The sequence below is a fragment of the Pan troglodytes genome, chromosome 19 (assembly GCF_028858775.2).
Source record: "Pan troglodytes isolate AG18354 chromosome 19, NHGRI_mPanTro3-v2.0_pri, whole genome shotgun sequence".
NCBI classification, from domain to species: Eukaryota; Metazoa; Chordata; class Mammalia; order Primates; family Hominidae; genus Pan; species Pan troglodytes.
Window position 1 is genome coordinate 71,383,379 of NC_072417.2, and position 25,019 is coordinate 71,408,397.

Consider the following 25,019-nt stretch of genomic DNA (forward strand, 5'->3'; position numbering starts at 1 on the left):
GATTACCGATGCTCACCACCACACCTGGATAATTCTTTTTGTATTTTTAGTAGAGACAGGATTTCGCCATGTTGGCCAGGCTAGTCTCAAACTCCTGACCTCAGGTGATCCACCCGCCTCAGCCTCCCAAAGTGCTGGGATTGCAGGCGTGAGCCACCACACCCAGCCCTTTACCATTACTTGAATTGGTGTTTCTTTATAGGTAATGTGTCATTTCTCTTTGACTATTTTAATACTTTATGTTTAGTTTTCAGAAATTTAATTATGATATGCCTTGGAGTGAATTTCGCTGTTTATCCTGTTTGGGATTCATTCATCTTCTTGAATCTGTAAATGTGTGCCTCTCACCAATTTTGAGAAATTTTCAGGCATTATTTACTCAAATCCTTTTTCAGTTTCACCCCCTTTCTCCTCTGTTTCTGGAACTCCATTGATATGAATGCCAGATCTTTTGTTATGGTCTCACAGAACCCAGAGGCTCTGGTTTGTTTGAGCAATTTTTAAAGTCTATTTTCTTTCTGTTGTTCAGATTGAGTAAATTCTATTGATCTGTCTCCAATTCTATCCTCTGTCACTCCCACTCTGTTATTGAGTCTATTCAAGCTTTTTTAAAATTTCAGCTAGTGTATTTTCAGTTCTGTAATTTTGATTTGTTTCTTTTTTATAATTTCTACTTCTTTGCTATGATATTGTGTTTGTTTCAGGAGAATCTATAATTGATTATTGAAGCATTTTTATAATGGCTGCTTTTAAAATTTTTATCAGATAATTATAGCATCTGATTCATGTCATCCTTGGCATCAGTTGATTGTCTGTTTACTCAAAACGTGGCATTTCTGGCTCTTGGTATTATGAGTGATTTTCAGTTGTATCTTAGACATTTTGGTTGCTATATTAGGAGACCCTTGATCCTATTTAAATTTTCTATTTTAGGCCGGGCACAGTGGCTCACGCCTGTAATTCCAGCAATTTGGGAGGCCGAGGCGGGTGGATCACCTGAGGTCGGGAGTTCAAGACCAGCTTGGCTAACATGGTGAAACCCCGTCTCTACTAAAAATAGAAAAACTAGCCGGGCTTGGTGGCATGCACCTGTGGTCTCAGCTACTTGGGGGTGCTGAGGCAAGAGGATCACTTAAATCAGGGAGGTCAAGGCTACAGTGAGCCAAGATGGCATCACTGCATTCCAGCCTGGGTGACAAAGTGAGACCCTGTCAAAAAAAAAAAAAAAAAAGCACTTCATTTTAGCACATAGTTACCTTGTTTAGGTTTAGCATGTAGGTTCTGGACTACTTTTGTGGGCTTTAGGTCCACCAAAGCTTAGTTTCCTGAGCCTTGCAATGCTATTCTGGTCTACTTCACTCTTCTGGTGTTTGGGGGCTTCCCACTCAATCCCTGCTGGTGCTGTCTGCAAGGCAGGAAAGTACTTCCCTGGCTGCCTGCTGTTGCTGAGCAACCTTCTAGGGGAACAGGAACCACTGCACCTGAGCTCCTTATGGCACTGGGTTAAGAGCAAAGAGACACAGAGCTTCACTGTGAAAGCTAGATAGAAATGTGGAAAATGTGAAGCAAAAAAGCAGAATGCACAGGTATGCATTCTGTAGGATTATAACTATGTAAAAGTCGGTAACATATAGACAAAGACTACAAGAATAAAAATTAATATAATTATTAGGTTATGTGGAGGCATTTTTCTTTTCTGAAAATTTTTTATTTGTGTTAGTTCATTGTGTTTTTATGTAAAAGAAAACCAGAAACCAGTCTTTCCATTCTTCTGTATTTCTTTCAGAACTGGAGATTGGATGAACTTTCCTCAGTTGCCCCTGAATCATTCCTGTGGTTTATCATTCCTCTTGCCCTGACATTGTTACATTAAAGTGACACACAAAGACTGTCACTTTAGCATCAAGGTCATAAACTTAGCACAAAGATGACAAAGATAGTACGTTTTATATGCCAAATTCAAATGACTGATTAGTAGAGCCTATGTTGAGACAAATCGTAAGAGATCAGCAGAAAAAAATGTCATGATTGATTAGCAATGTCTGCTATGCTCATAGGAATGGAAACTGGGCACATATGCTATCCATTTGCCATCCTTGGTTTTCAACAGCTCATCACTCTTGGCTGCAGCTCTTTCACAGCCTCCCTCTGCAGAGGTTTAAACTTTCTTACACCCTTTCCTCTTGATTTTATTCTCCCTCCAGATTATCACCTTTAGGGACTACCTACCCATTTTGCTAGGTGACCACATGCAGAAGTGGATACCCCCATATCAAGGCTACAGTGAATCTGTGGATCCCAGAATTTCCAATGTCTTCACCTTCGCCTTCCGCTTTGGCCACTTGGAGGTCCCCTCTAGTATGTTCCGCCTGGATGAGAATTATCAGCCATGGGGGCCAGAACCAGAACTCCCCCTCCACACCCTCTTCTTCAACACTTGGAGGATGGTCAAAGATGGTAGGCCCTTTCAGGGAAGTGCTGTCACCTGGGTCTCCCACTCCGCAGCCTATTGTAGGGAAACTTGGGTTGGAAGTCAGATTCCAAGCACTTTTACATGACCTTGGGCAAATGAATTCACCTCACTGAGCCTCAGTTTCCTCATTTATAAAATGGGGACAATAATAGTACCCATCTCACGAGGCTATCCAAAACATTAAATGAGATATACATGTGGAGCACCCTACAATGGTTCCTGACACACAGGAGGTGATCAATAAATATAAGCTATTCTTTCTTTCCTCTTGGCTTCTAAGATGACTGGGATTTCCCTACCTCCTTTCCCTGCCCTAGGCTTCTCTGACTTCTACAGGGTTTGGTAAATAAATTGCTCTTTTCTGATCTCTTCTAGAGTTTTTCACTTCATAGAGGTGCCAGAGGTTGGACCCAACTTTCCTTTATCCCTAGGCTATGTTGTGTTGAAATTAACTTTACTTAAAGCCTAGCAAGTCAAGGACATTTCCTTGAGATTTATGCAACCTCTTCCCATTATGCAACGTTCCTCAGCAGAACATATGGAAGAAAAAGCTGACTCCATGAACTAGAGCTTTAAAAATACCTTTTTTTTTTTTTTTTTTGAGACAGGGTCTTACTCTGTCACCCAGGCTGGAGTGCAATGGCGCAATCTCAGCTCACTGCGGCCTTGACCTCCTGGGCTCACATGATCCTCCTACCTCAGCCTCCCTTGTAGCTGGGACTACAAGGCACACACCCCCATACCTGGCTAATTTTTTTGCCTTTTTTTCAGAGGCGGGGTTTTGCCATGTTGTCCAGGATGGTCCCAAACTCCTGGGCTCAAGCAGTCTTCCCACCTTGGCCTCCCAAAGTGTTAGGATTACAGGCATGAGCCACCATGCATGGCCAAAAAAAATCTCAATGTTTATATTCATGCCATCATCCCATGAGTGCCCCTTTCTGCCCACCCCCAGAGCAGACAATCTGGATGCCCCTGTCTCCCTGAGCACACCCTTCAGGCTGCACTGTGCTCTTCTCTCCCTCCTTCCAGCCTGGGATGTCCAGGTGACCCACATTCAACTAAGAGAAAATGTCTGGTGGAGGCAGAGGCAAGCCATGAATGATGTTCCCACTCTTCCCCCAACCTAAGCATGGCTTCTGGGTCTCCCTTGGCAGGTGGAATTGATCCTCTGGTGCGGGGCCTGCTGGCCAAGAAATCCAAGCTGATGAAACAGAATAAAATGATGACTGGAGAGCTGCGCAACAAGCTTTTCCAGCCAACTCACAGGATCCATGGCTTTGACCTGGCTGCCATCAACACACAGCGTTGCCGGGACCATGGGCAACCTGGTGAGTGTCTGAAGTCTGGCCTGCACTGGGGAAATTTTAGCTAACTTTCTAGGGCTCCTGGAGACTCTCTTCTATAACCCTGAGGATCTGATCATCTGATCAATTCTGAAACAAAAGTCAGGCCAGTTTTTTTTGTTTGAGGGTTTTTTTTTTGAGACAGGGTCTTGCTCTGTTGCCCAGGCTAGAGTACAGTGGTGCGATCACAGCTCACAGCAGCCTCAAACTCCTAGCTTCAAGTAATCCTCCTGCTTAAGCCTACCAAGTAGGTGGGACTACAGGTGTGCCACATGCCCAGCTTTTTTTTTTTTTTAAATATAGACATAGTCTTGCTATGTTGCCCAGGCTGGTCTCGAACTCCTGGGCTCAAGCAATCTCCCACCTTGGCCTCCCAAAGCACTGGCATTACAGGTGCAAGCCACCATGTCCAGCCCCAGGCCATTCTTAAAACCCACTTTGTTCATCTATGAAACAGAATGTCCCATTTCCCCTAATGCAGAGAAAAGAGCATATATCTGGTACTATCTTGGCATTCCTTAAATGAAAAAGAGGTCACCAACTAACTTTAAAAACAGTTTAAAAGCCCTGAAAACATTAAGAAAACAATAGAGAGAAACCAATGACTGTTGGACCTTTCTTTTGTCCCCATGAAAGGCAATTTAATTAAGAACCAGACTGCCTGAGTTCAAATCCCGCCTATGCCATTTACTAGTTATAAGACTTTGGGCAAATTACTTAACATTTCTATTCTTCATTTACCTATTTGCACAGTGCTTAGAATAGTGCCTGGACTCATAGTACATACCACATAACTTTCATGATTGCTTAGTGGTTACGTAGGACTTAACCAACTAGCCCCCTTAAGATTGAAGTGCAGATAAAAAACAATGGATTCCCTCCTTCCCCATCCCAAAGGCTGTAAGCCCAGACTTTCTAGGGCTGATAGAGCTGGAGTGGACATGGCCCCAAAGGGGGCTGTGAACAGGAAGTCCCCGGGATGAGACAGCCTCAGTCTCTCCACCCTAGGGTACAATTCCTGGAGAGCCTTCTGTGACCTCTCACAGCCGCAGACACTAGAGGAGTTGAACACAGTGCTGAAGAGCAAGATGCTGGCCAAGAAGTTACTGGGTCTCTACGGGACCCCTGACAACATCGACATCTGGATAGGGGCCATTGCTGAGCCGCTGGTGGAAAGGGGTCGGGTGGGGCCTCTCCTGGCCTGCCTCTTGGGCAAGCAGTTCCAGCAGATCCGTGATGGAGACAGGTAAGTGCGTCCTCAGCCAGGGAGGGAAGGGCAGGGCCCTTCTCCAAGAGGGGTGTCCCAAGGTCCTGCATGAGCGCTGACTCCGGATCTCAGTGTGAGTAGGGCTTTTCATGGTCCCTGTGACCCTTTCCTTCCCCTGTGACAGAGTGGGGAGGGGCCAGCGGCCAGACTATGGAGTGACTCTACTTCTGTCTCTGCAGGTTCTGGTGGGAAAACCCTGGGGTCTTCACGAACGAGCAGAAGGACTCTCTACGGAAAATGTCCTTCTCACGCCTTGTCTGTGACAACACCCGCATCACCAAGGTCCCACGGGACCCATTCTGGGCCAACAGCTACCCCTATGACTTCGTGGATTGCTCAGCCATCGACAAGCTGGACCTGTCACCCTGGGCCTCAGTGAAGAATTAGGGGCCCGCGCTGCACAGGAAAGTTCCCTTTGGTCCACAGGGCCATTTCAAGCAAGTTCAATGACCTGGTCCCTTAGAGCTCCATACCCCAGTCCCAGCCCTTCTTTGCAGCTGGGCCTCTCTACACCCCTGGGTGAACAGCTTGCTCAGGCCCCAGGGTGGCTGCCTCGGCCCTCCCAGCTCTTACACTCGGCTCCTGTGGCTTCTCCTTTCTGTCAAGACTTAGCCCCGCTGAGATGCCCTTCTGCTCCAGCTTGCTGGATGTTACCTGTCCTCTTCCCTCCACAAGTCTTGGCCCTTAACCTTTATCTTTCTTCCTGTCCTCTCACCTAGATTGTAAGCTCCCTGGGCCAGGACTTCAGCCTGCCTCCGAGGGTCCCCTGTGGCACCTAGCATGGTGCACAGCACATTAGAAGTGCTCAAAAACATCTGATGACTGACTAAAGATGCTAGGCGTGACACTGTTCCCTCCAAAAGCAGACCTTGGAATCACTGCCAAATAAGTAACTAGACATTTACAGGCCATACGTGTCTTACCACTGAGATGGCGCGTGCATGGGTCTTGAGGTGGGAGGGGATGGTTTGGTCGGATTTCTAAGAGTTCTCAGAGAAAGGGGAGGGGCAGGGGGCTCCTGGGGAAAAAAAGCACTGGCCATGGAGTAGCAAGAGAGAGGACATGGGGCGGATGGTAGGTGGTGGTGCCAAGGGATAAAACAGGAAGGAAAACCAAGCCTGGGTCTCCCACAGCTGAAGCTAATATCCCTTCCAGTGGCCCTTCTGAGAAATACCCTCTTCTAGAGTGGTCCTTAGATCCTGTGATGCCTCTGAAGGGGCACTTCCAGAACATTCCTTGAGTTTCTGCCCAATACATATTCATATGTTCTTCTTTTAAAATGACCCCCTGGGAAAGATTAGCCCAGCCAGGGCCTCCAGATCCCCCGACTGGTGGGGTGGGAGTGGGAGACACCCAGTCATCCTGTGGGAAGAGCCCAGGAGCCAGATGACCTCGGCTGCAGCCTGGCACTGCCACCCACTTCTTCAAGTCCTCAGACGAGTCGCTTCACCCCTCTGAGCAGCCCTCTCCTCATCACAGAAATGAGGACAAGTGGTATTTATGCTGCTTCTTACCATGGTGAGGTCCTAACGTTACCAGGGGCCCCATGAGTACATTAGACCCCACCGTCCTACACCACTTCCGGCCCCCTCCCCATATTTGAGAAGGAAGAGGAGAGGGAGGGAGTGCACCAGTCAGACGCAGGGTTCAAGCTCCAGGCAAGACTACTAGGGAAATACACTCCTTCCCCTCCCTCAGTGCTGGCCCTGTCCTCTGGGCCCAGCCATCTGCTCTCCCTTCTCCAGGAGCCATGTGCAACATGAATGAGAAGGAGTCCACTGTCTTGAGGGCCTCTGAACCCCTGTGCCAGGCTGCTGGGATGCAGGATGCAGAGGCCCCTCTTGTTGGGGAAGGGCCTGCCTCCTCACCAGGTCTCTGTACTTTCTCTCCTACCACACAGCATTTTGTCCCCTCCACTTCCTAGCCCCTGGCACAGGCCTGACACAGAGTGAACACATAGCAAACGTTTGCTAGAGCAATGAACAAACATGAGGGCTTGGTGACCACAGTTCCCTGCAGGGTGGCAAGGGTGGAAGGTGAGGGAGGAGGGTCTGCACCGCATGCCCCGGCCCCCAGGCTTCCAAGAGATGACTGCCCTCCACATACGGATCTCAAAGGAAAACTCCCCAACATCCTCACCCTTGGTTCAGAAACACAGGGCCCTGAGCACGGACCACACTGGTTCAAGTTCAGAGCCCAGAGTAAGCCTCTGCAAAAGCGCCAGTTCCTCCTCAGACACAGACAGAGCGGAGGTCCCCATCAGTGGTGACTTTATTATCATAAACATTGGGAGCAAATAAATGGTAGAGAAAGGGCAACAGGCCCAGTTCCTCTTCAGGAGGACTTCAGCGAATAAGCAAGAAATCAGGGTGAGGAAGAAAAAGGGGAGCCATGGCCTGAGCCTGGCTGGCTGGGCCCATAAGTCAACCACACAGCCCAGCTGCAGCTGGCTTATCCCTCCAAGGCACCACTGGTCCAGCTCTGCTAACCAGGACACAGATGGCATCTTGGTGTCTCTTTCTTGCCTCTATATGCTTCTCACGCCTAGTACAGTGCCTTGCATGTAGTAGGTGCTCAATAAATGAAGAACCAGAGGATACAAGTGGGCCCTCCAAGAAACCATGACATGTAATTTACAAGGAAGAAAACTCTTGTTTAAGGAGGGTAATTTGCTCAAGGTCACATAGCTAGCAAGACACAGAGCCAGGATTGGAACCCAGGCAGTCTAGTTCCTGAGCTGTGCTCCTCACCAGTCCGCTCTGCTGCCTTCCACATACTCAGTATTCTCATCGGCACAAACACACACTCACATAAATGGCACATACACACAACCCAGGAAACACTCCCCATGTTCAGACAACACACACGCATGAAAAGCCAATTTATATACTTCGCACATACATGAGCACACAAATGAACGTCTAGTCACTCGTTTTCTCAGCTGCACCCAGAACAGGGCTGGGCTCATCTAGGGCAAGGAGATCTCCGTGGTTCCAATTGGCCAGCCCAGATATACCCCTCACTGCTGCACCCCCTTACCTGGCCTCTAGGAGGCTTCCCTCCAGGAAGCCAGGTTCAATGCAGGAAGTGTACTGCAGTTGACAAAGTCCCGGGGATATGAGTTGGACATGAAGATGTTGTTCTTAGACACGGTGGTGATGCCTGTGTTGTCGCAGATGATCCGGGGCAATGAGATCTGGGCCAGGGCCTGTCGCTGCTGCATGCTGAACACACCCTCGTTCTCCCACCAAAACCTGCATGGGGAACACCCATGGACACTGTGCCCAAGGATATTCTGGGCTGGCAGGGCATCGATGGGCTTGTGCTGCTCCCAGGATATAACAAAGCCACAACAAATGCCACCTGGAAGCACAGGAGGGCCCCAGGCCCTTGGGCAGCCCAGGGGCTTTCACACAAGTGATGCTCCACTCATCGTGCAGAGTAAAGCACAGCTGCCCAGTGGCCTTTCCCTTACCCCTAGCCCGGCGGCCTCCAGGGCACCATGCTGGAGGGGGACCCGGGCCCACACACACTCCTGAAGCCCTGTGCCCTGGCCAGGAGCTGCATCCACAGGAGTGGAAGAGAATCTTGGGGGTGGTTTATAATTCGCCCACCCAGAGAGGGGCACCTTTTTCTAATTTTCCCAAAGGTGCAATACAGGCTAAGCAAGAACTAGACATGAAGACGTCAGGACCACGAGGAAATGACACTAAGGGGAGCTGTGGGAAAGCTGGGAGGGGACTGCCCACTGGTGACTGACACCCACATGGTGGCACAGTGAAACCCACGGGAAGAAGTAGCTAAGGGTGGCATTTTTCTATATTCCTCCCTTTACAACCAGGGGTCCAGGTCTCTCCTTGCTGCACCCCCAACAGGTTCAGGGTACATTAGGGGCACTCCAGGGCATCTGGAGGATTCCTGGAACACACTGGAAAATTACTGACTCCCTCCAGTCCTTCAACTGACGGGAGGAAATTTGGGCTCCAAGAGAGTCAAGGAGGGGCCCACAACCACCCAGCGGCCCACGACGCCTGCCCCTCCTCACCGATCACCATCCCGGAGCTTCCTGAACTGGGTACCGATGATGCAGGCGAGGAGTGGGCCCACGCGGCCTTTGCGCTTCAGAGGCTCGGACACGCCGCCCATCCAGATGTCGATGTTGTTGGGCGTGCCATACTGCTCCATCAGTTTCCTCGCCAATTTCAGGTTCCTCAGCACCGTGCCCAGCTGGCCCACAGTTTCAGGCTGCGGGAGCCCACAGAAGCGCCTCCAGGCATTGTATCCTGCATGGGGGAGGGGACAGGTGGCTATGGGTAGGTCCCTCTGCTTCAAGGTGGGGAGGTCACTGGAGACAGCAGGGAAGATTCACATATCGCCAGCAGCCCAGAAAACCCACCTTCCCAACACAACCAAGGTCATAGAGGGAGGAAAGGAACTCACCTCAAGGAACCCTGTACCTTTGGCTTAGACCAAGGGGCACAACTGGGCCTCTCTGGGACCCTCTCTGTCTTTCTCTTGCCCTCCTACCATAAGGCAAACCCTAAACTGCCACAGTTCCTGCTGGGTCCAAGAATAGGGACATCTCCTTGTCCCCCTCCAGAGCAGCCCGATGTGTCTGTCTCTGACCCATGAGAGGTGAAATGTGTCTAGAAGCCTCAGCCACATGGGCTACTCCATAACATAGGCACAGGCTTTGAGGTTAGGCTAATCTGGCTTCAAATTTCAGCTTTGCCAATGACTTGGCTAGAGAACCTGGCCAGGTTCTGAATCTCATCAAGCCTCAGTTTCCTCATCAGTAAAATGAAGGCAACAATAATCTCTACCCCCAGAGTTAACGTACAATGAAGCAAAATGGAATGATGACAGAGACAGATTTTCAGACTGTGGGTTATCATTATGATGATGATGCCCCTAATATGAGAATTACAGCATGCAAAGGAGGTTGAGAGGAGCTGGAAATTTATCAGGTGGGTCCGGGAAAAGGCAGGGGCCTGGCCTCAGGCTACTTCCTGAGAGCAAAGTGCCTCTAATATGCTTTGGAGAGGGCAGGGACCCTAGAGTGGGAAGGGGGGTGATGGGCTACCTAGGAGGCAGCTCAGGGGAGGTGAGCATCAGGGGAGACTCCTGCAGCCCCTCACCTGGGAGGCCGTGGTCCCTGCTGCGCTGCATGTTCAGAGCAGGCAGGTCCAGCCCAATCCTCATGACCTGCTCAAACAATCGCTCCCGGATCTCATCCACTGCAATTTGGTTCTGACGATTCAGCTTGGCAGGGGTGGCCATGAGGCCCCGGAGGATGGGGTCAATGCCACCTGGGGACCAGAGGAGCCAGGTCAGGGGAAGTATCTGGCTCAGTATCAGAGCTCAGATTGGAGTCAGGGACAAGTCCAGGTAGGGTCAGGAGGATTCGAGAAGAGGGCTGGGCACAAGCAGTGCCTGGTGCCAAGGTGGTGGCCCCAGTGAGCAGGTCCTCACCGGTCACTACATGACCCCAGGGACATATAGGTCTCAGGAGATTATGCCATTCAGACTTGCAAGATTGGGATGCTCCCAGGCCCTGGCTTCCTGGGTCACAGCGAGCCACAACACATAGGAAGTAGCCAGTTCCCTCTGAGGGCCATCCCCACCCCACTGTTTATTATCAGATATGGAAACAGAGTCAGAGGAACTGAGGCTAGAGAGTCAGACCAGATCTCCAAGATGGGAGGAAAGCAGACTGCTCCCCACCCTAGCTCCCTAGAGCCAAGGTGATCCCTACCCCACCTTTAGCTGTCAGCCCACTCGCTCCTGGCCTAGGTCCTGCTTACCTTCCAGCACGACCCTCCAGGAGGCAAAAAAGACCCTGCTGAGGGGGACACGGGGGTTGGGTTCCATGGGCTGGTACCGATTGTCCAGGCGGAACATGAAGGGTTGGATGAGGGTGTGGCCATAGCGGAAGGCATTGGTGAAGACGTTGGCGATGCGTGGGTCCACTGAGTCATTGTAGGAACGGTACGTGGGCAGGTACTTCCTCATGGCCGTTGGCCCCAGCACCAGGGGCAGGTAGTCCCGGTAAGTGATGATCTAAAGACAAGTCATTTGGAATGGCCTCTCCACCCACTCCTCCACAGCAAATGCTGCCTGGCAGCACAGGAGGGCCAGAGTCTCTGCCTGCTCTTGGCTTTGGGGACCCCTCCCATCCCTCTATGGTCAGGGAATAGCCTCCCACAATACCGGACCTGGGCCTAACAGAGTGGCACTGAGAGGCATAAATAGAGTTCTACTGCTTGCTGGCTGGGTGACCTTGGACCAATTATTAACCTCTCTGAGCCTGAGTTCCTCAAATGTACATTAAGGATAATTATATTGCCCTCTGCCTTAGAGGACTAAATAGCAAATCACTTTTTTAGTCATTGTGATAACTTCCTTGTCCTCAAGTTATTAATGTCTCATTTCTGCAACTATCTTATAAAGTCCTTGAGAGCAAGGGAAATTGAAGTTGTTGAAATTCTTCACAGTGCCCACCAAGTGCCTGCCCACAGTAGGGCTCAGTTTAGGTTTGTGGAAAGCAGGGAGGCAGGAAGGAACGAAGGGCCATTCTGGCATGATTTTCCCTGTAAAAAGTGAAGACATGGAATAGTCTCACTCTACATTCTAGAGTCTAGAAGTTATTTTGGAGTGTAAATGAATTTCACTTGAGTTCTTAGTGCAAATCAAAAACTCACCCTTAGCACCGAAAACTCTCTCCTCCAGAATCTAGGAGTGTGTGTGTGTGTGTGTGTGTGTGTGAGTGTGTGTGTGTGTCTGCATCTGCCTCTGAGGGAGAGGGTGGGGGCAATGAAGCACCAGATGTTGAGAGACAGAACCAGGAACATTGCCCCAGGGGTAAATGAGGCTAAGGACATTGGGTGGATTATGACAGAGCCAAAAAGAAGAGGTGAGTGGGCTGAACACAGTGACTCGTGCCTGTAATCCCAGGGATTTGGGAGGTTGAGGAGGGCGGATTACTTGAGCCCAGGAGTTTGAGACCACACTGGGTAACGTGGCGAAACCCCGTCTCTACAAAAAATACAAAAATTAGCCGGGCATGGTGGCCCGTGCTTGAAATCCCAGCTACTCAGAAGGCTGAGATGGGAGAATGGCTTGAGCCTGAAAGGTGGAGGTTGCAGTGAGCCAAGATCGCACCACTGCACTCCAGCCTGGGCAACAGGGTTAAGACCCTGTATCAAAAAATAAAAATAAAATAATAATAATAATTTTTAAATTTTATTTTATTTATTTATTTATTTTGAGATGGAGTCTCGCTCTGTCACCCAGGCTGGAGTGCAGCGGCGCCATCTCAGCTCACTGTAAGCTCTGCCTCCTGGGTTCACACCATTCTCCTGCCTCAGCCCCCCAAGTAGCTGGGACTACAGGTGCCCGCCACCACGCCCGGCTAATTTTTGTATTTTTAGTAGAGATGGGGTTTCACCGTGTTAGCCAGCATGGTCTTGATCTCCTGACCTCGTGATCCACCCGCCTCCGCCTCCCAAAGTGCTGGGATTACAGGCATGAGCCACCGCGCCCAGCCCTATAATTTTTTTAATTTTAAAAAGAAGAGGTGAGTGGGTAAAGGAGCTAAGAGCAACAGTGAGATGGAGGGAAGAAGAATTTACTGAACAGCTACTCGGGCACTAAACCAAACATTCAACCCTCCCAACACCAATAACAGACCCACAGGAAAGAAGACTGCAGGGAGCAAACCTGCGAAGAAGGAGAGGGAAGGGAAGGAGGCTTTGTCAAGCACTTACTATCTGAAAGGTGTTTTCATATATGTATTATAATCCTTACAGCCTCATGGATGAAGAAGGCAAGGCTCAGGAGCGTTAGGAAATTGCCCAAGGTCACACAGCTAGGATGTTGCAGGGACACATCTGGATCCCGTGTGCCCGGTGTTCAAGAAGGCCTACCTGGACCATGGCCCCCACAATCTTCCGGGCTTCCTGGTAGAGCCTCTCCCCATCCCACCTAGGGTTCAGGATCTTGAGCTCTGTGGCCAGCCGGTTGTGCTCCCGAAGTAAGAGGGTGTGCATGGAGGTGAGCTCGGGCATCTCACTAGAACGGGTGTCCCCTTGGGGAGGCAAAAGCCACTGTCATTCTTAAGGCCTCCATCCCAGAAAAGATTTGCTCCACTGAAACCCCCTCCCCAGCCAAGGCCTGAAATGCCTCCTACTCACCCCTCCTCCCCATCCATCTTTTCAAACCATCCCCAATTTACACTCCTCTAGGAGGCCTGCCCTGATGCCCCAGTCCACAATGATAGCTTCTGCCTCAGCTCAGGGCTGCTGCTGGTTGGGGATGCTCATTCAATAGGTATCACTTCCAACACATGACATGCCACTTTCCTGTACCTGAAACCAGGAGCTCCTTGAGCCCAGGACCAAGGCTTGTGCCTTTTTATATTTTACCCTCCCTCCTAGCACACATATGGATACATGGGGCTTAACAGAGTGCCTGGTACAAAGTACGAGACTTATGAACACTGCTTGGTTCATTGATTCTCTTGATTCCAAGGAGTGTCTGGGAAGAAGCATGCGTGTTGGCACAGCCTACATCCATGCCCATGTCTGATGCAGCTAACGATCACAGCACTCTTTCCTGCTAAAATTGGATGCAACCTCAGAATCCTTCTCAACACAGGACTCCAGAAAGCCACTACCATTTGAACAGAGTTGTCAGCCCTGCCCTTTACTACATGCCAATCATGCAGCCTGCCCCAGGGGAGGGGGCTAGGACATGAGATATGTGGAGTCCACACCTGAGACTGTTCAAGAAAACTAAGCAGATCCCCCCTGGTTCCCCGAGTCCTCCCAGAACCCTTCTCTGCAGGGGCCAGAGGGCTAGGGTCAGGACACTAGGGTCAGTCCTTGCCAGCTCTAGAAGCTGGTGGAAAGGAAATTCTCTGAGAGCAGCATCTCCATCCATGAACAGCTAGAGGTCATAATGACCCAGGCTTGGGACATGGGGCTCATCAAAGCCAGGCTGGGGGCAGCTGAGTCTGGCTAAGGAGGGCTGCCCTTGCCTAACTAGCCCAGAAGAGGTCGGGCATCTCTTGCAGAAAGTCCGACCTGGATCCTCCTCCCAGGGTCCCAGCCAGGGAGAGACCAGCAGGAACCATCAGGAGGAGGCAGAGGGAGGCCAGAGGAAAGGGCCTGAGGTCCACTATTGGGTTTACATTTAAAAACACTGGAAAATGGCTGCGTGCGGTGGCTCACACCTGTAATCCCAGCACTTTGGGAGGTTAAGGTGGGCAGATCATGAGGTCAGGAGTTTGAGACCAGCCTGGCCAACATGGTAAAACACCATCTCTACTAAAAATACAAAAAATTAGCCAAGCGTGGTGGCAGGCGCCTGTAGTCCCAGCTACTCAGGAGGCTGAGGCAGAAGAATCACTTAAACCCAGTTGGCAGAGGTTGCAGTGAGCCGAGACTGTGCCACTGTACTCCAGCCTGGGTGACAGAGTGAGATTCCGTCTTAGAAAAAAAAAAAAACACTGGAAAATGTCTGGTCATGGCTGCCATCACTGCCCCAATTGTGTCTCCAAAACTGCCAATTGTTTACATTTAAAATCCCATCATCTCTTATTATGGGTAATTAAGATGCGCAGGAGGGGATATTTTGGAGCAGTGTGGTCCAACTCAACCTTCCGAGATGATGAAAATATTTTACATCTGTGCCACCCAATAGGGGGAGCCACTAGACTGTAAGGCAATTGAGCATTTGAAATGTGGTTAGCACCGCTGAGAAACTGGGTTTATTTAATTTAAAATAACTAAAATTAAAATAGCCACATGCAGCTAGTGGCTACCACATTGGATAGTGTCGCTCTAGAGGGTGAGGGCACCACAGCGTTCTCTGTCCTTTAGTTCCCTGCCCCTGAGGGATTTGACTCTCTTGTCTTCCAGAGTCCAGAAGGGAAAAGAGGGACAGAGAAAGCAATGGACTGATGGACAGAGGCTCCTCAGCCATGCCTGGGTCTCCATCTTAGGGTTGGAGAGGTTGTTTGCTTTTCTGCTTTTCTGGCTCCATCTGACTTGTTACCAAGGCAACTGGATTAATATCATGAAGTTGATAGTAATGGCTGGTGAGGACAGTCTCTCTAAGTACAAACCCACAAGCTGCTCACAAACAGACTCACTGTGGCTCCAACAGGGAACATCTCCTATGCCACCTCTGGTCCCCACCCCAAAGCTGACCTGCCAGGAAGCAGGGGATGCGCGCTGAGCGGTTGGTGAGGAGACAGGGGTCATCGTGCAGGTTGTCAAAGGGCAGCAGGGCCCGGCCGTTGTCTTGGAAGCGTTGGTTGACGGCCAGCAGCCCCAGCTGGTTGGACATGTTGCGCAGGTTCCTGGCCAGGGGCTCCTCGCTGCCGTACACCATGCTGGCGTCCACGAAGGAAGTGAGCGCGTTGATCTGGTTGCGGATGGTGATGTTGCTCCCGGGGCAAGCCGGGCAGGAGCGGAAGAATGGGATGCAGTCGGCTTGGTTCTTGATGCGGGGGTCATTGGGCGGGATCTGAGGCACAGAGAGAGGCTAGACTGGCTCACCGAGGGCAAGGAAGGTGCCCAGGCAGAACTGGATCTCCCCCTGCCCTCAGGACCTCTGGTACCCTCAACCTGCAGAGAGGCCTCCGGAGGCCCGAAAGGGATCGCTGCCTAGGGCGCCATCAGCAACAGCCTCTGAGGTGCAGGGTTAATGAGCAGAACACTGAACTGGGAACCTGGGCAACCCCTGGGTCTGGGCACCGCCAGGCCTCGGATCCCTCCTCACTAAAGCGTCGCCCGTCTCTCTCCCCTTCTCTCTGCTGTGCCTGCTCTCCCTCTGGCCCTGACATTCTCCTGTCTGTCTCTCCCTCTCTCAGGCGCTCTCTCCTATCTCTCCTCCTCCTTCCCTACTCAGCAGTGCCTCGACCACCCTGCCCACTCCCAGCCCTGTCCCACGGCACCCACCAGACCCCCAGGCTCTCTCTTTCTGTGTGATGGGGGTTGGGGCTGCCCTCTCAGTGGGGCGGAAACAGGACTGAGCATGGAGGCTTGGGGGGCACTGAGAAGGTCTCCTCCCAGAACCCTCTCCCAACCTAACAAAGAGCCAGTGATTCCACCAACAGGACTCCTGTCAGCCAAGGAGGAACAACCCTCTCTCCCTTGGCCTGCCAGAGGCAGTGAGCAAATGGACGGCCCTGGCTGCCAGCTGGCTGAGCCCAGGCGCAGGAAGGAGACAGGTCATAGCTGAGCAGCCAGTGCTGTGGACACAAGGGAGGCAGGGCCAGCCTTCCTCAGCGTCTGGGAAAGGAAACCTGGGCACAGAAGGGAGATGGCCCCTTCCAGAAACAATCTCCCCTCTCCCAACCCAGGCAGTGGGCGGGAAGCAGGGCCACCTTGAGCGGGAAGCAGGGCGGCTGCTGAACGCAGCTGGTCTCGCAGTTGACGCCAGTGACGAAGGAGGCCCGGGCGGCCGGCTCAGGGGTGAAGTCGAGGTCGTGGTCCAACAGCTGGCCCCATTGCATGAACATGAGTGAGCGCTCCTGGTCCGGAGTCAGCTGATCAGTGGGGAAGCGCACGATCTCGTTGGAGACCGCGCGAGCCTGCGGGACACGGAGATCAGCTGGCGCCTGGGTCCGCGCACTGCGTGGCCGGGCCTTGCCCCCTCTGCCCGCCGGCGCTCACCAGAGCCACCGGGAAGCCGTTGCGCTTGACCCCGGGCGTCCAGCCGTAGGGAAGAGAGAAGCCGTCCTCATACTCCGCCGGCAGCCAGCGCACAAAGGCACGGTTGGAGGCCCCCAGCGTGGGGCTGCGTCTGCAAGGGGAGGACAGGGCGCTGACACCGGGAGGCTTGTGGCGTCCGGGACGCCTCTCTGAGCTCGGTTCCTTCAGCCACCCCCAGCCAGCCGCACCTGTTGTTGCACATCCCGGTGATGGTGCGGTATTTGTCCTGCTCCGGGCAAGTCACCCCTACGTCCTGGTAGGCGCAGCCGCTTGACTTGGACAACACATTCAGCTGGGCGGGCGTCAGCACATCTGCCGGGGGAAAGAACAATGGGGGAGCTGAGCCGCCTCACTTCCTATCCCAGGCAACCTGAGGCTGAGGAGCCCTGGAGACTCCTGAGACTCCCTGGAGAAAGAAGTTGAGGGGATCACTGAGAGACGGCTGGGGTCCCTAGGAGGAGTCACTAGTGGGGCAGGGACCTGGGGTGTGATGGGCAACAGTACCAGTGACATTGAATGGCCTTCGCCACAGGGACCGCAGCTTCCTCTCCAGCAGGTCTAGAGCCACGTGCAGGTAGTCAGCCGCCCTCACCGCCGTCCTGGTGGCTGCCACCGGCTGCTTGAAGTAGGATAGGAGTTCCATGGGGCTGGCTGAGCCACTGCGAAGCCGCTGCTTGATGCTGCTTGGAGAAAGGAGGAGTGAGGGCCAGAGAAGGGATGCAGACCCACCCAGCAGAGCCCCAGCCCAGGGGCAGACATGCAGGACCATGCAGGCAGGCCCACGGGTGGGAGGAAGGCTTCCTTTTATAAAAAGGATGTGGACCTGGGTGTCCAGACAGAGGCAAGGCTTTGGGAAGGATGGCTTTTAAGCTGTTCTCCCATCCAGAAACACAGGGACAGACAGACAGAAAGGGAGTCCACATGGGTCCCCATAGTCCCCCTCTCCCACCTTCAAGCTCCCTGCTGCCTGCTGCTTCTCTGAAAGGCCTGGGACATCCTTGCCCAGAGCTGGGCAGTGCCTCGTGCCCCACCTTGCCCGCCGCTCCTTGTAGGCCTTGTCCACCAGCTGCTTGGCCTCCTGCATGCAGCTCAGCACCAACGAGGTGTCCACCTCCCCCAGGACAGCTGCCCAGAGCAGGGATCACAAAGTCAGGAATGGGCCCCAACCCCCTATCAGGCCCCAGAGCTAGGAAGGCCTGCTCTGAGAAAAGGGGTCTCTGGAACACAACCACCCCAACACACCATCTTCTCCCACCTTGGGAACTGTTACCTGGAGCAGCACCTTCAGAGGGCTGGGGCGTGGCCAGAATGGCCAGGAGCCCTGCTAGGGCCAGAAGCAGCTTCATCTTTGCAGTGAGACCCCCAGCCCAGCAAGGTCCTAAGTCCACCATGCATCTGAGAGAAGAGAAGAAGGGAACCCCCATCTCTCTTCTCCTGGGCTGCTCAATCCCCCTTTGTACCTCAGCCCCACCTCAGAGGGCCCTGTCTATGGATAAAGCCAGACCTCCTTGAGGGAGGGGCTCACTGCTCTTTTATCCCCTTGCCAGCTGCTGTCATCCAGCTTCCAAGGACCCCACCTCCACAGCTCACCTGATATTGTCAGCTCCTCTTAGCTCAATCTGCACTTTTATGTCCTCTAAGCTGGGGGTGGGGTGAGGCAGAGGAAGGTCTGATCCTGGAGACTGAACTCTTTCTCCTCCCCCACTGGGGTTGGAAGGTACACACAGAGGGGCCCCTGAAATGGGGGGAAGGGGCAGGAAAGGAGGGGCCAGCATTGTCCCCAGCCTTTTTTTTTTTTTTTTTGAGATGTTATCTTGCTCTGTTGCCTAGGCTGATGTGCAATGGTTCAAGCGATTCTTCTGCCTCAGCCTCCCGAGTAGCTGGGATTACAGGTGCCCGCCACCACGCCCTAGCCTCTAGCCACATCATCAATTATTTCCTTAGGCAAGAAGTAATTTTTGTATTTTTCCTTAGGCAAGAAGCTAATTTTTGTATTTTTAGTAGATACAGGGTTTCACCATGTTGGCCAGGCTGGTCTTGAACTCCTGACCTCAAGTGATCCACCCGCCTCAGCCTCCCAAAGTGCTGGGATTACAGGCATGAGCCACTGGCCCCAGCCTGTCCCCAGCCTTTGAATTTAGCACTACCAGCCCAAGATTTCTCAGCTCACCATTGTGTGCCTATACCAGTGCTGTCCCCAGGGGATACGCACAACTAACCCCTCTGAAATTCTGGTTACACTGGTTATCCAGGGTTCCTTTGAAAGGAACAAAAGTCAGGAACTGGTAGCCCAAGGAATTGCAGGGAATAGAGTGCCCCCAGGGAAGACAGGAGGATGAAAGGGAGACCTGGAGTAAAGATGACCCAATTGGCCTCAGGTGGCCATCCCCCACTCCAACAGTAACCTGCATCCAACAGCCACCCGATGGGCAGCCTCTGGTTCTTGGTGGGGCTAAGGGGACAGGAAATCTGGCTGGAGACCGTTGGGCTTCACAGGAAGGAGGACCCTGGGGACTGTGGGCGCAGCACCAAGATAACTTCCTCTATCCCTCCTCACTCCCCTTTCTTCTTGGTTTCTGGTAGAGGGCTGTCTCCAAACTCCTCCTCCCCACCACCATCTGCTCCTGGATTTCAGGAACCAGGAGAGAGCAGAACTGGTTGTGGTTAGTGATCAGTTAGGTGATGCAGCCCAGGGCCTCTCTGGGACAGGATCAGTGCAGTTGGGAGGACTTGGGTTAATGATTCAGAATAATTCTGAAACAGAAGAGGATATTTCTTGCTTGAGAAAGCCCAGCAAAAGGGCCACCAATCTCAGCAGGAAAAGTACTACGACTTTTGAATGAATCAGTCTACCTCTCTGGGCCCTGGTCAGGCTGAGCTCGTGCCAACCATGCCTCCCATGTCCCATTTAGGTTCCCCCTCCTACCTTCAGCCACCTTCCTGCCACCCACTCTTTTTTTTTTTTTTTTTTGAGACAGGGTCTCACTGTTGGCGGAGCTGGAGTACAGTGGTGCAATCTCGGCTCACTGCAACCTCTGCCTCCTGGGTTCAAGCAATTCTCCTGCCTCAGTCTCCCAAGTAGCTGGGATTACAGGCGCCCGCCACCATGCCCGGCTAATATTTTGTATTTTTAGTAGAGATGGGGTTTCAACATGTTGGCCAGGCTGGTCTCAAACTCCTGACCTCCTCCTGATCCACCCACTGTTGGGATTACAGGCGTGAGCCACCGCGCCCGGCCCACTCTTGTCTTCTATGCCCAGACCACCTCTTGGCCAAGGGACAAGGGACAGCAACACCCAGAATATCTTCCCAGTGTGTCCAGGGATTCTGTCCCCTGCTGAGAAGGGGAACCAAGCTTTTGCCCTGCCAGTGACTTGCTGTGTGTGAAGTTGGTCGAGTGGCTCTTTGTGAATCAGGCTCTAGAATTTTAGAGGCTTTTGGAAATGATTTTTCAATCGTTTAAGTAATATAATTTTCATTGAAGAAAAGTTTGAGAACACAAGTATGCAAAAATAAAAATAAATCAAAATTACTCATCATCAAGTGAGATTGTGGGTACTTTTTTCTTTCAAGGTTTATCATTGTCTTCACATAAATAAACAATAGGAAGGAAAATAATTGCCCATAATCCCACCACTCACCAATACCTCATTTAAGAATTTGATATCCTATATGTAAACATAATATATATTTTTAAATATTGATAAGAAGAACTTTAAATATTGTTTTACCATCTACTTTCGGTACTTAACAATTTTAGTCTGGGCATCTCCCTGTGTCAATAAATACAGGTTTACTTCATTTTTATGTCTGTATAATATTTCATATAACTATTTTATATGATTTATTAACTAATTCTATCTCATTAGATACTTAGAGTTGTTTCTGATTTTCATTATTATAAGTAGTACTAGGATAAGCATCCATGGAGTTAAATCTCTCGCCACATCATCAATTATTTCCTTAGGCAAGAAGTAAAATTCCTGCGTATTTGGGTATGTGTGTTTTAGGGCTTTTTAATATTGATAGTCAAATGGCCTGCTGAAGATTTTACCTCATCCTCCCATCAGCCATGCATGAGAGCACCTGTCCCCTGTCACCCTTGTCAACCTTGAGTATGCTTGAGTGTCCTTTTGCTCTTTTAAGGGAATTGTCAAGGCTCAACAGGGGAGAGACATTTAATGCAAGCCCCTTATTGTAGAGCTGAGAAAGAAGGAGCCCAGGGAAGGAAACGACTTGACCAAGGTCAGCAGTGTGACACAGTTCAGAATAATCTCCATGCCCAGTCTCCTGACTTCCAAACCAGTGCTCTTTACCCAGTAGCCTCTGGACACCTGTTCCTGACCTTTCATTCAATGATTTCTTCAACAAGTATTTACTGAGCCCTTGTCATTCAATGATTCCTTCAACAAGTATTTACTGAGCCCTTGTCAGGTGCTGCGCTGGGCATTGGGCATTCTCCACTGAGCAAAGCATGAGCCTTATCCTCAAGGAGCTCACAGAGGGGAGCAGAAAGGCAAACAAATGGCACCCCCAGAACCAATGCAGGGACCTTAGGGAGCAGCGAAGAGCAGCACTTGGATCAACTGGGGGAGGTCAATGAAGGCTTTCTTGAGGAATTGATTCTGGAGACTGTCTTGAAGAATGTCTCAAAGCTGACCAAGTAGACACAGAGGAAGAGCATTCTGGGCCCAGAGAATGACACTGTCGGCTTCACTCAGTTCCGACACAGGGAGAGGGTGGACAGGGTGAGGCTGGTGGGCCAAGCAGAGGCCCAGGATGCAACATTCTCGCAGACCTACTGAGAAATTATTGTCCCGAAGCCCCAGGGAGTCATGAGGTCTGTGAAGCGGAAGTGCATGGTCCAAGTTACTTTAGAGAGCTCACCCGCTCTGGTTGCAGTGTGGACAGTGCGCTGGAAAGGCAGGCCCAGACACGGAGACCTGGCAGGCAGCATGTCAGCGATTCACCTGTTAAGAGGCTTGCTCTGGTTCCTCACAGGCAGCAATCAGGCCAGGAGTGTTTGAAAATACTTTTCCAAGAATGACGTTTAAACTCCCTGAGTGCTCCACCCACATAGAGGTGAGAGCACTCCCAAGATGTGGATTCCCCAAAGCCCCTGTCTTTGGCCCAGGGGTGGGTCTGGGGATGCACATGTGTGTGCCAGGGCTAGAGATGTTCTATGACTTGACATGTTTCCAACCAATTAATAATGACCCACCTGAGGTTATCCCAAGGTGGTCAGCCTCTCCTGTCTGCACCTCTGTCGTTCCCTCATCTAGGCCCTATTTGTCGGGCCAGGTGTGTTTGAGGCTCAAAGCACTTCTCAGCATGCAGAGTAACCAGGGGAATGCAGCTCAAGGGGGTGGGAGGGATTTCAAATAAGCTTTGTCCCATGTGAGTTACCCGCCAGCTCCCCTTCCTGGGCTTCCCCCATGTGGGGTAGCCTCTGGAGGGCACTGCTGGGACTGCTACATCTCAAGACTATAGTCATTTGAGAGAGCTCCCCGCCTCCAACACACTCACACCCCACTGCCGTCTCTTCTGCCCACTTAGAGTTCCCAAATATCCCCACCCCCAGGGTGAAGCCCAACTGCTGGTGGGATAACGGGCCCTCTCTGCTACTGCTTGCAAAACAGCATGTTGTTTCTTAATGCTGTTTAGGAAATAATTCAGTTGGGATTTCAGCCTGATTTCCTGTGTGTGGTTGGAGAGAAAGAGGCACCCCCAGAAGGCTATGGAAGCTGGGGAGATGGCAGAGGCAGCGGCTGCTTAGACAAACCAGTTTTACTCAGCCCATAGATCTTGTTTTATCTCTCTTTACAACTGTTTTAATTAATTTTGAATTCTAGAGGTAATACCTGGATATATTTGGAATGGAATTTAAAATTACAGACCAAGCTAAAGCTCCTTTTAGATTAGGTTATTGCATCATCATCAGTTCCAGTCCCCTTCCTCCACTCTTCACATGCAAACACTGTTGACATTTTTGTATTTGACCTTCCAAATCTTTTAGTAATACTTTACATTCATTCATTTTTATGGATCTGTGAGAAATATTCTGTTTCCTGGTTTTTCTCCATAAATGATATCCCATTATACATATTGTTCTGCAATGTGTTTCTTTTACTCAGTACATCTTTAGATCTATCACGTATCACTTAGAGCGTGATCTCACCTTTTTTTTTTTTTTAAGTTTTTTGGTTTTTGGTATTTTTTAGAGACAGGGCCTCACTCTGCTGCCCAGGCTGGAGTGCACTGGCACACTGCAGCCTGGAACTCTTGGACTCAAGCCACCCTCCTGACTCAACCTCCTGAGTAGGATCACACTTTTTTAACTTACATGGTATTCTTTAGTTGGCCTGTCTCTCCATTTTGTGACCATTCCTCTATTAATGGAAGCTGATATTTTAACATTTTTTTTCACTATTAAAAACAATCCCTCAGCCAGGCACTCATGCCTGTAATCCCATACAGGTGGCTCATGCCTGTAATCCCAACGCTTTGGGAGGCCAAGATGGGCAAATTGCCTGAGGTCAGGAGTTGGAGACCAGCCTGGCCAACATGGTGAAACCCAGTCTCTACTAAAAATTAAAAAATTAGCCAGGCATGGTGGTGGGCACCTGTAATCCCAGCTACTTGGGAGGCTGAGACAGGAGAATCGCTTGAACCCGGGAGGCGGAGGTTGAAGTGAGCTGAGATCACACCACTGCCACTGCACTCCAGCCTGGACAACAAAGAGCGAAACTCCATCTCAAAAAAAAAAAAAAAAACCAAACAAACAAACAAACAAACAAACAAAAACAATGCCTTGAGAGGCCTTGTTGTATATACATACAAGTGTTCTCCGTGGTAAAAATGAAGAAGTGGACCACAGGTTTTGTTCATTTACAATTTTTAAGGCCAGATGCAGTGGCTCATGCCTGTAACCCCAGCACTTTGGGAGGCCAAGGCGGGCAGATCACCTGAGGTCAGGAGTTCAAGACCAGCCTGGCCAACATGGTGAAACCCCGTCTCCACAAAAAATACAAAAATTAGCCGGGCATGGTGGTGCATGCCTGTAGTCCCAGCTACTCATGGGGCTGAGGTGGGAAAATCATTTGAATCTGGGAGGTAGAGGCTGCAGTGAGCTGAGATTGCATGATTGCACTCCAGCCTGGGTGACAGAGCGAGACTCTGTCTCAAAAATAAAAATAAAAATAAAAACATTGGGTGCTGTGGCTCACTTCTATAATCCCAGCACTTTGGGAGGCTTAGGTGGGCAGATCACCTGAGGTCAGGAGTTCGAGACCAGCCTGGCCAACATGATGAAACCCCATCTCTACTAAAAATACAAAAATTAGCCAGGTGTGGTGGTGCACACCTGTACTCCCAGCTTCCTTGGGAGGCTGAGGCACGAGAATCGCTTGAACTCGGGAGGCAGAGGTTGCAGTGAGCTAAGATGGCACCACTGCACTCCAGCTTGGGTGATAGTGTGAGACTCCATCTCAAAAAAAAAAAAAAAAAAAAAAATTTACATCCTGGCACAGTAGCTCACACCTATAATCCCAACATTTTGGGAAGCCGAGGTGGGAGGATCACTTGAGCCGAGGAGTTTGGGATCAACCTGAGCAACATAATGAGACTCTGTCTCTACAAAAAAAAAAAAAAAAAATTAGCTGGGCGCGGTGATGCTCCTGTAGTCCCAACGACTTGGGAGGTTGAGGCAGGAGGATCACTTCAGCCCAGGAATTCAGGGTTACAGTGAGCTATGATCACACCAGAGCACTCCAGCCTGGGCGACAGAGCAAGACCCCGTATCTAATAAAATCTTAACAGATACATATTGCTAAACTAGCCTCCAAACTTTGTAAAAATCTCATGAGCAAAGAATGGAATCATATTATTGGTTCAACTTTTATTTATCTGGTTAATAGTGAGGTTGAGCATATTTTTATTTGAATTATATCTTCTGTAACTTTCCTGTGTTTTGTTTTGTTAATTTTTCTATGGTGTTGTCACTCTTTTTATTGATTTGTAACAAGTATTCTATATTCTGGGTAAGCACTAAAGTCCTTCAGTTGTTATGTATGTTCCAAATTTCTTTTTAGTACATCGCTTTTCATTTATGTTTTTTATAGTGTCTTAATTTCAAGGTGGTCAAATTTATCAATTTTTTTATATGGATTTTGCTTTTTGTTTTATGTATTTATTTTGGATTTTGCTCTTTCAGCTTT

The 25,019-nt window shown here is 50.5% G+C and overlaps 2 protein-coding genes across 5 annotated transcripts in view; one reads left to right on the forward strand and one right to left on the reverse strand.

Moving 5' to 3' along the window:
- The window catches only part of LPO (lactoperoxidase), a 50,986-nt gene extending 44,992 nt beyond the window's left edge, over positions 1–5,994 (forward strand). Inside the window, exons 10-13 of the mRNA XM_016932633.3 lie at positions 2,205–2,457; positions 3,628–3,801; positions 4,825–5,062; positions 5,263–5,994. Coding sequence (XP_016788122.3) covers positions 2,205–2,457; positions 3,628–3,801; positions 4,825–5,062; positions 5,263–5,470 — 873 coding nt within the window. The 3' untranslated portion in view covers positions 5,471–5,994. The remainder of the gene's footprint in view (positions 1–2,204; positions 2,458–3,627; positions 3,802–4,824; positions 5,063–5,262) is intronic.
- Positions 5,995–7,947: 1,953 nt separating this feature from the next.
- MPO (myeloperoxidase) lies at positions 7,948–18,387 on the reverse strand. 4 transcript variants are annotated; one of them, XM_016932630.2, is made up of 12 exons: positions 18,086–18,387; positions 17,835–17,928; positions 17,308–17,483; positions 16,992–17,115; positions 16,765–16,894; positions 16,476–16,682; positions 15,295–15,613; positions 13,009–13,169; positions 10,888–11,143; positions 10,222–10,392; positions 9,129–9,366; positions 7,948–8,337 (listed from the first exon to the last, which is right to left on the reverse strand). In XM_016932630.2, the coding sequence occupies exons 1-12, from the start codon at positions 18,225–18,227 to the stop codon at positions 8,130–8,132; spliced, it is 2,226 nt and encodes a 741-aa protein (XP_016788119.1). In that variant the 5' UTR covers positions 18,228–18,387; the 3' UTR covers positions 7,948–8,129. The 4 variants fall into 4 exon arrangements, with proteins under 4 accessions (XP_016788119.1, XP_001162602.2, XP_009431184.1 ...); XM_001162602.7 differs by having other exon boundaries at positions 18,074–18,387; XM_009432909.3 differs by having other exon boundaries at positions 18,059–18,387.
- Positions 18,388–25,019: the final 6,632 nt, after the last annotated feature.

What these genes read in the sequence shown, in the direction of transcription:
- MPO (XM_009432909.3), bottom strand. Translation starts at nt 18,227, where the DNA reads ATGGGGGTTCCCTTCTTCTCTTCTCTCAGATGCATGGTGGACTTAGGA. An exon ending in TTGTGGGGGCCATGGTCCAG is followed by an intron (nt 11,144 to 13,008) that starts GTAGGCCTTCTT and finishes ACTTGTCTTTAG; the next exon opens with ATCATCACTTACCGGGACTA. An exon ending in CTGGAGGGTCGTGCTGGAAG is followed by an intron (nt 10,393 to 10,887) that starts GTAAGCAGGACC and finishes TCTGGTCCCCAG; the next exon opens with GTGGCATTGACCCCATCCTC.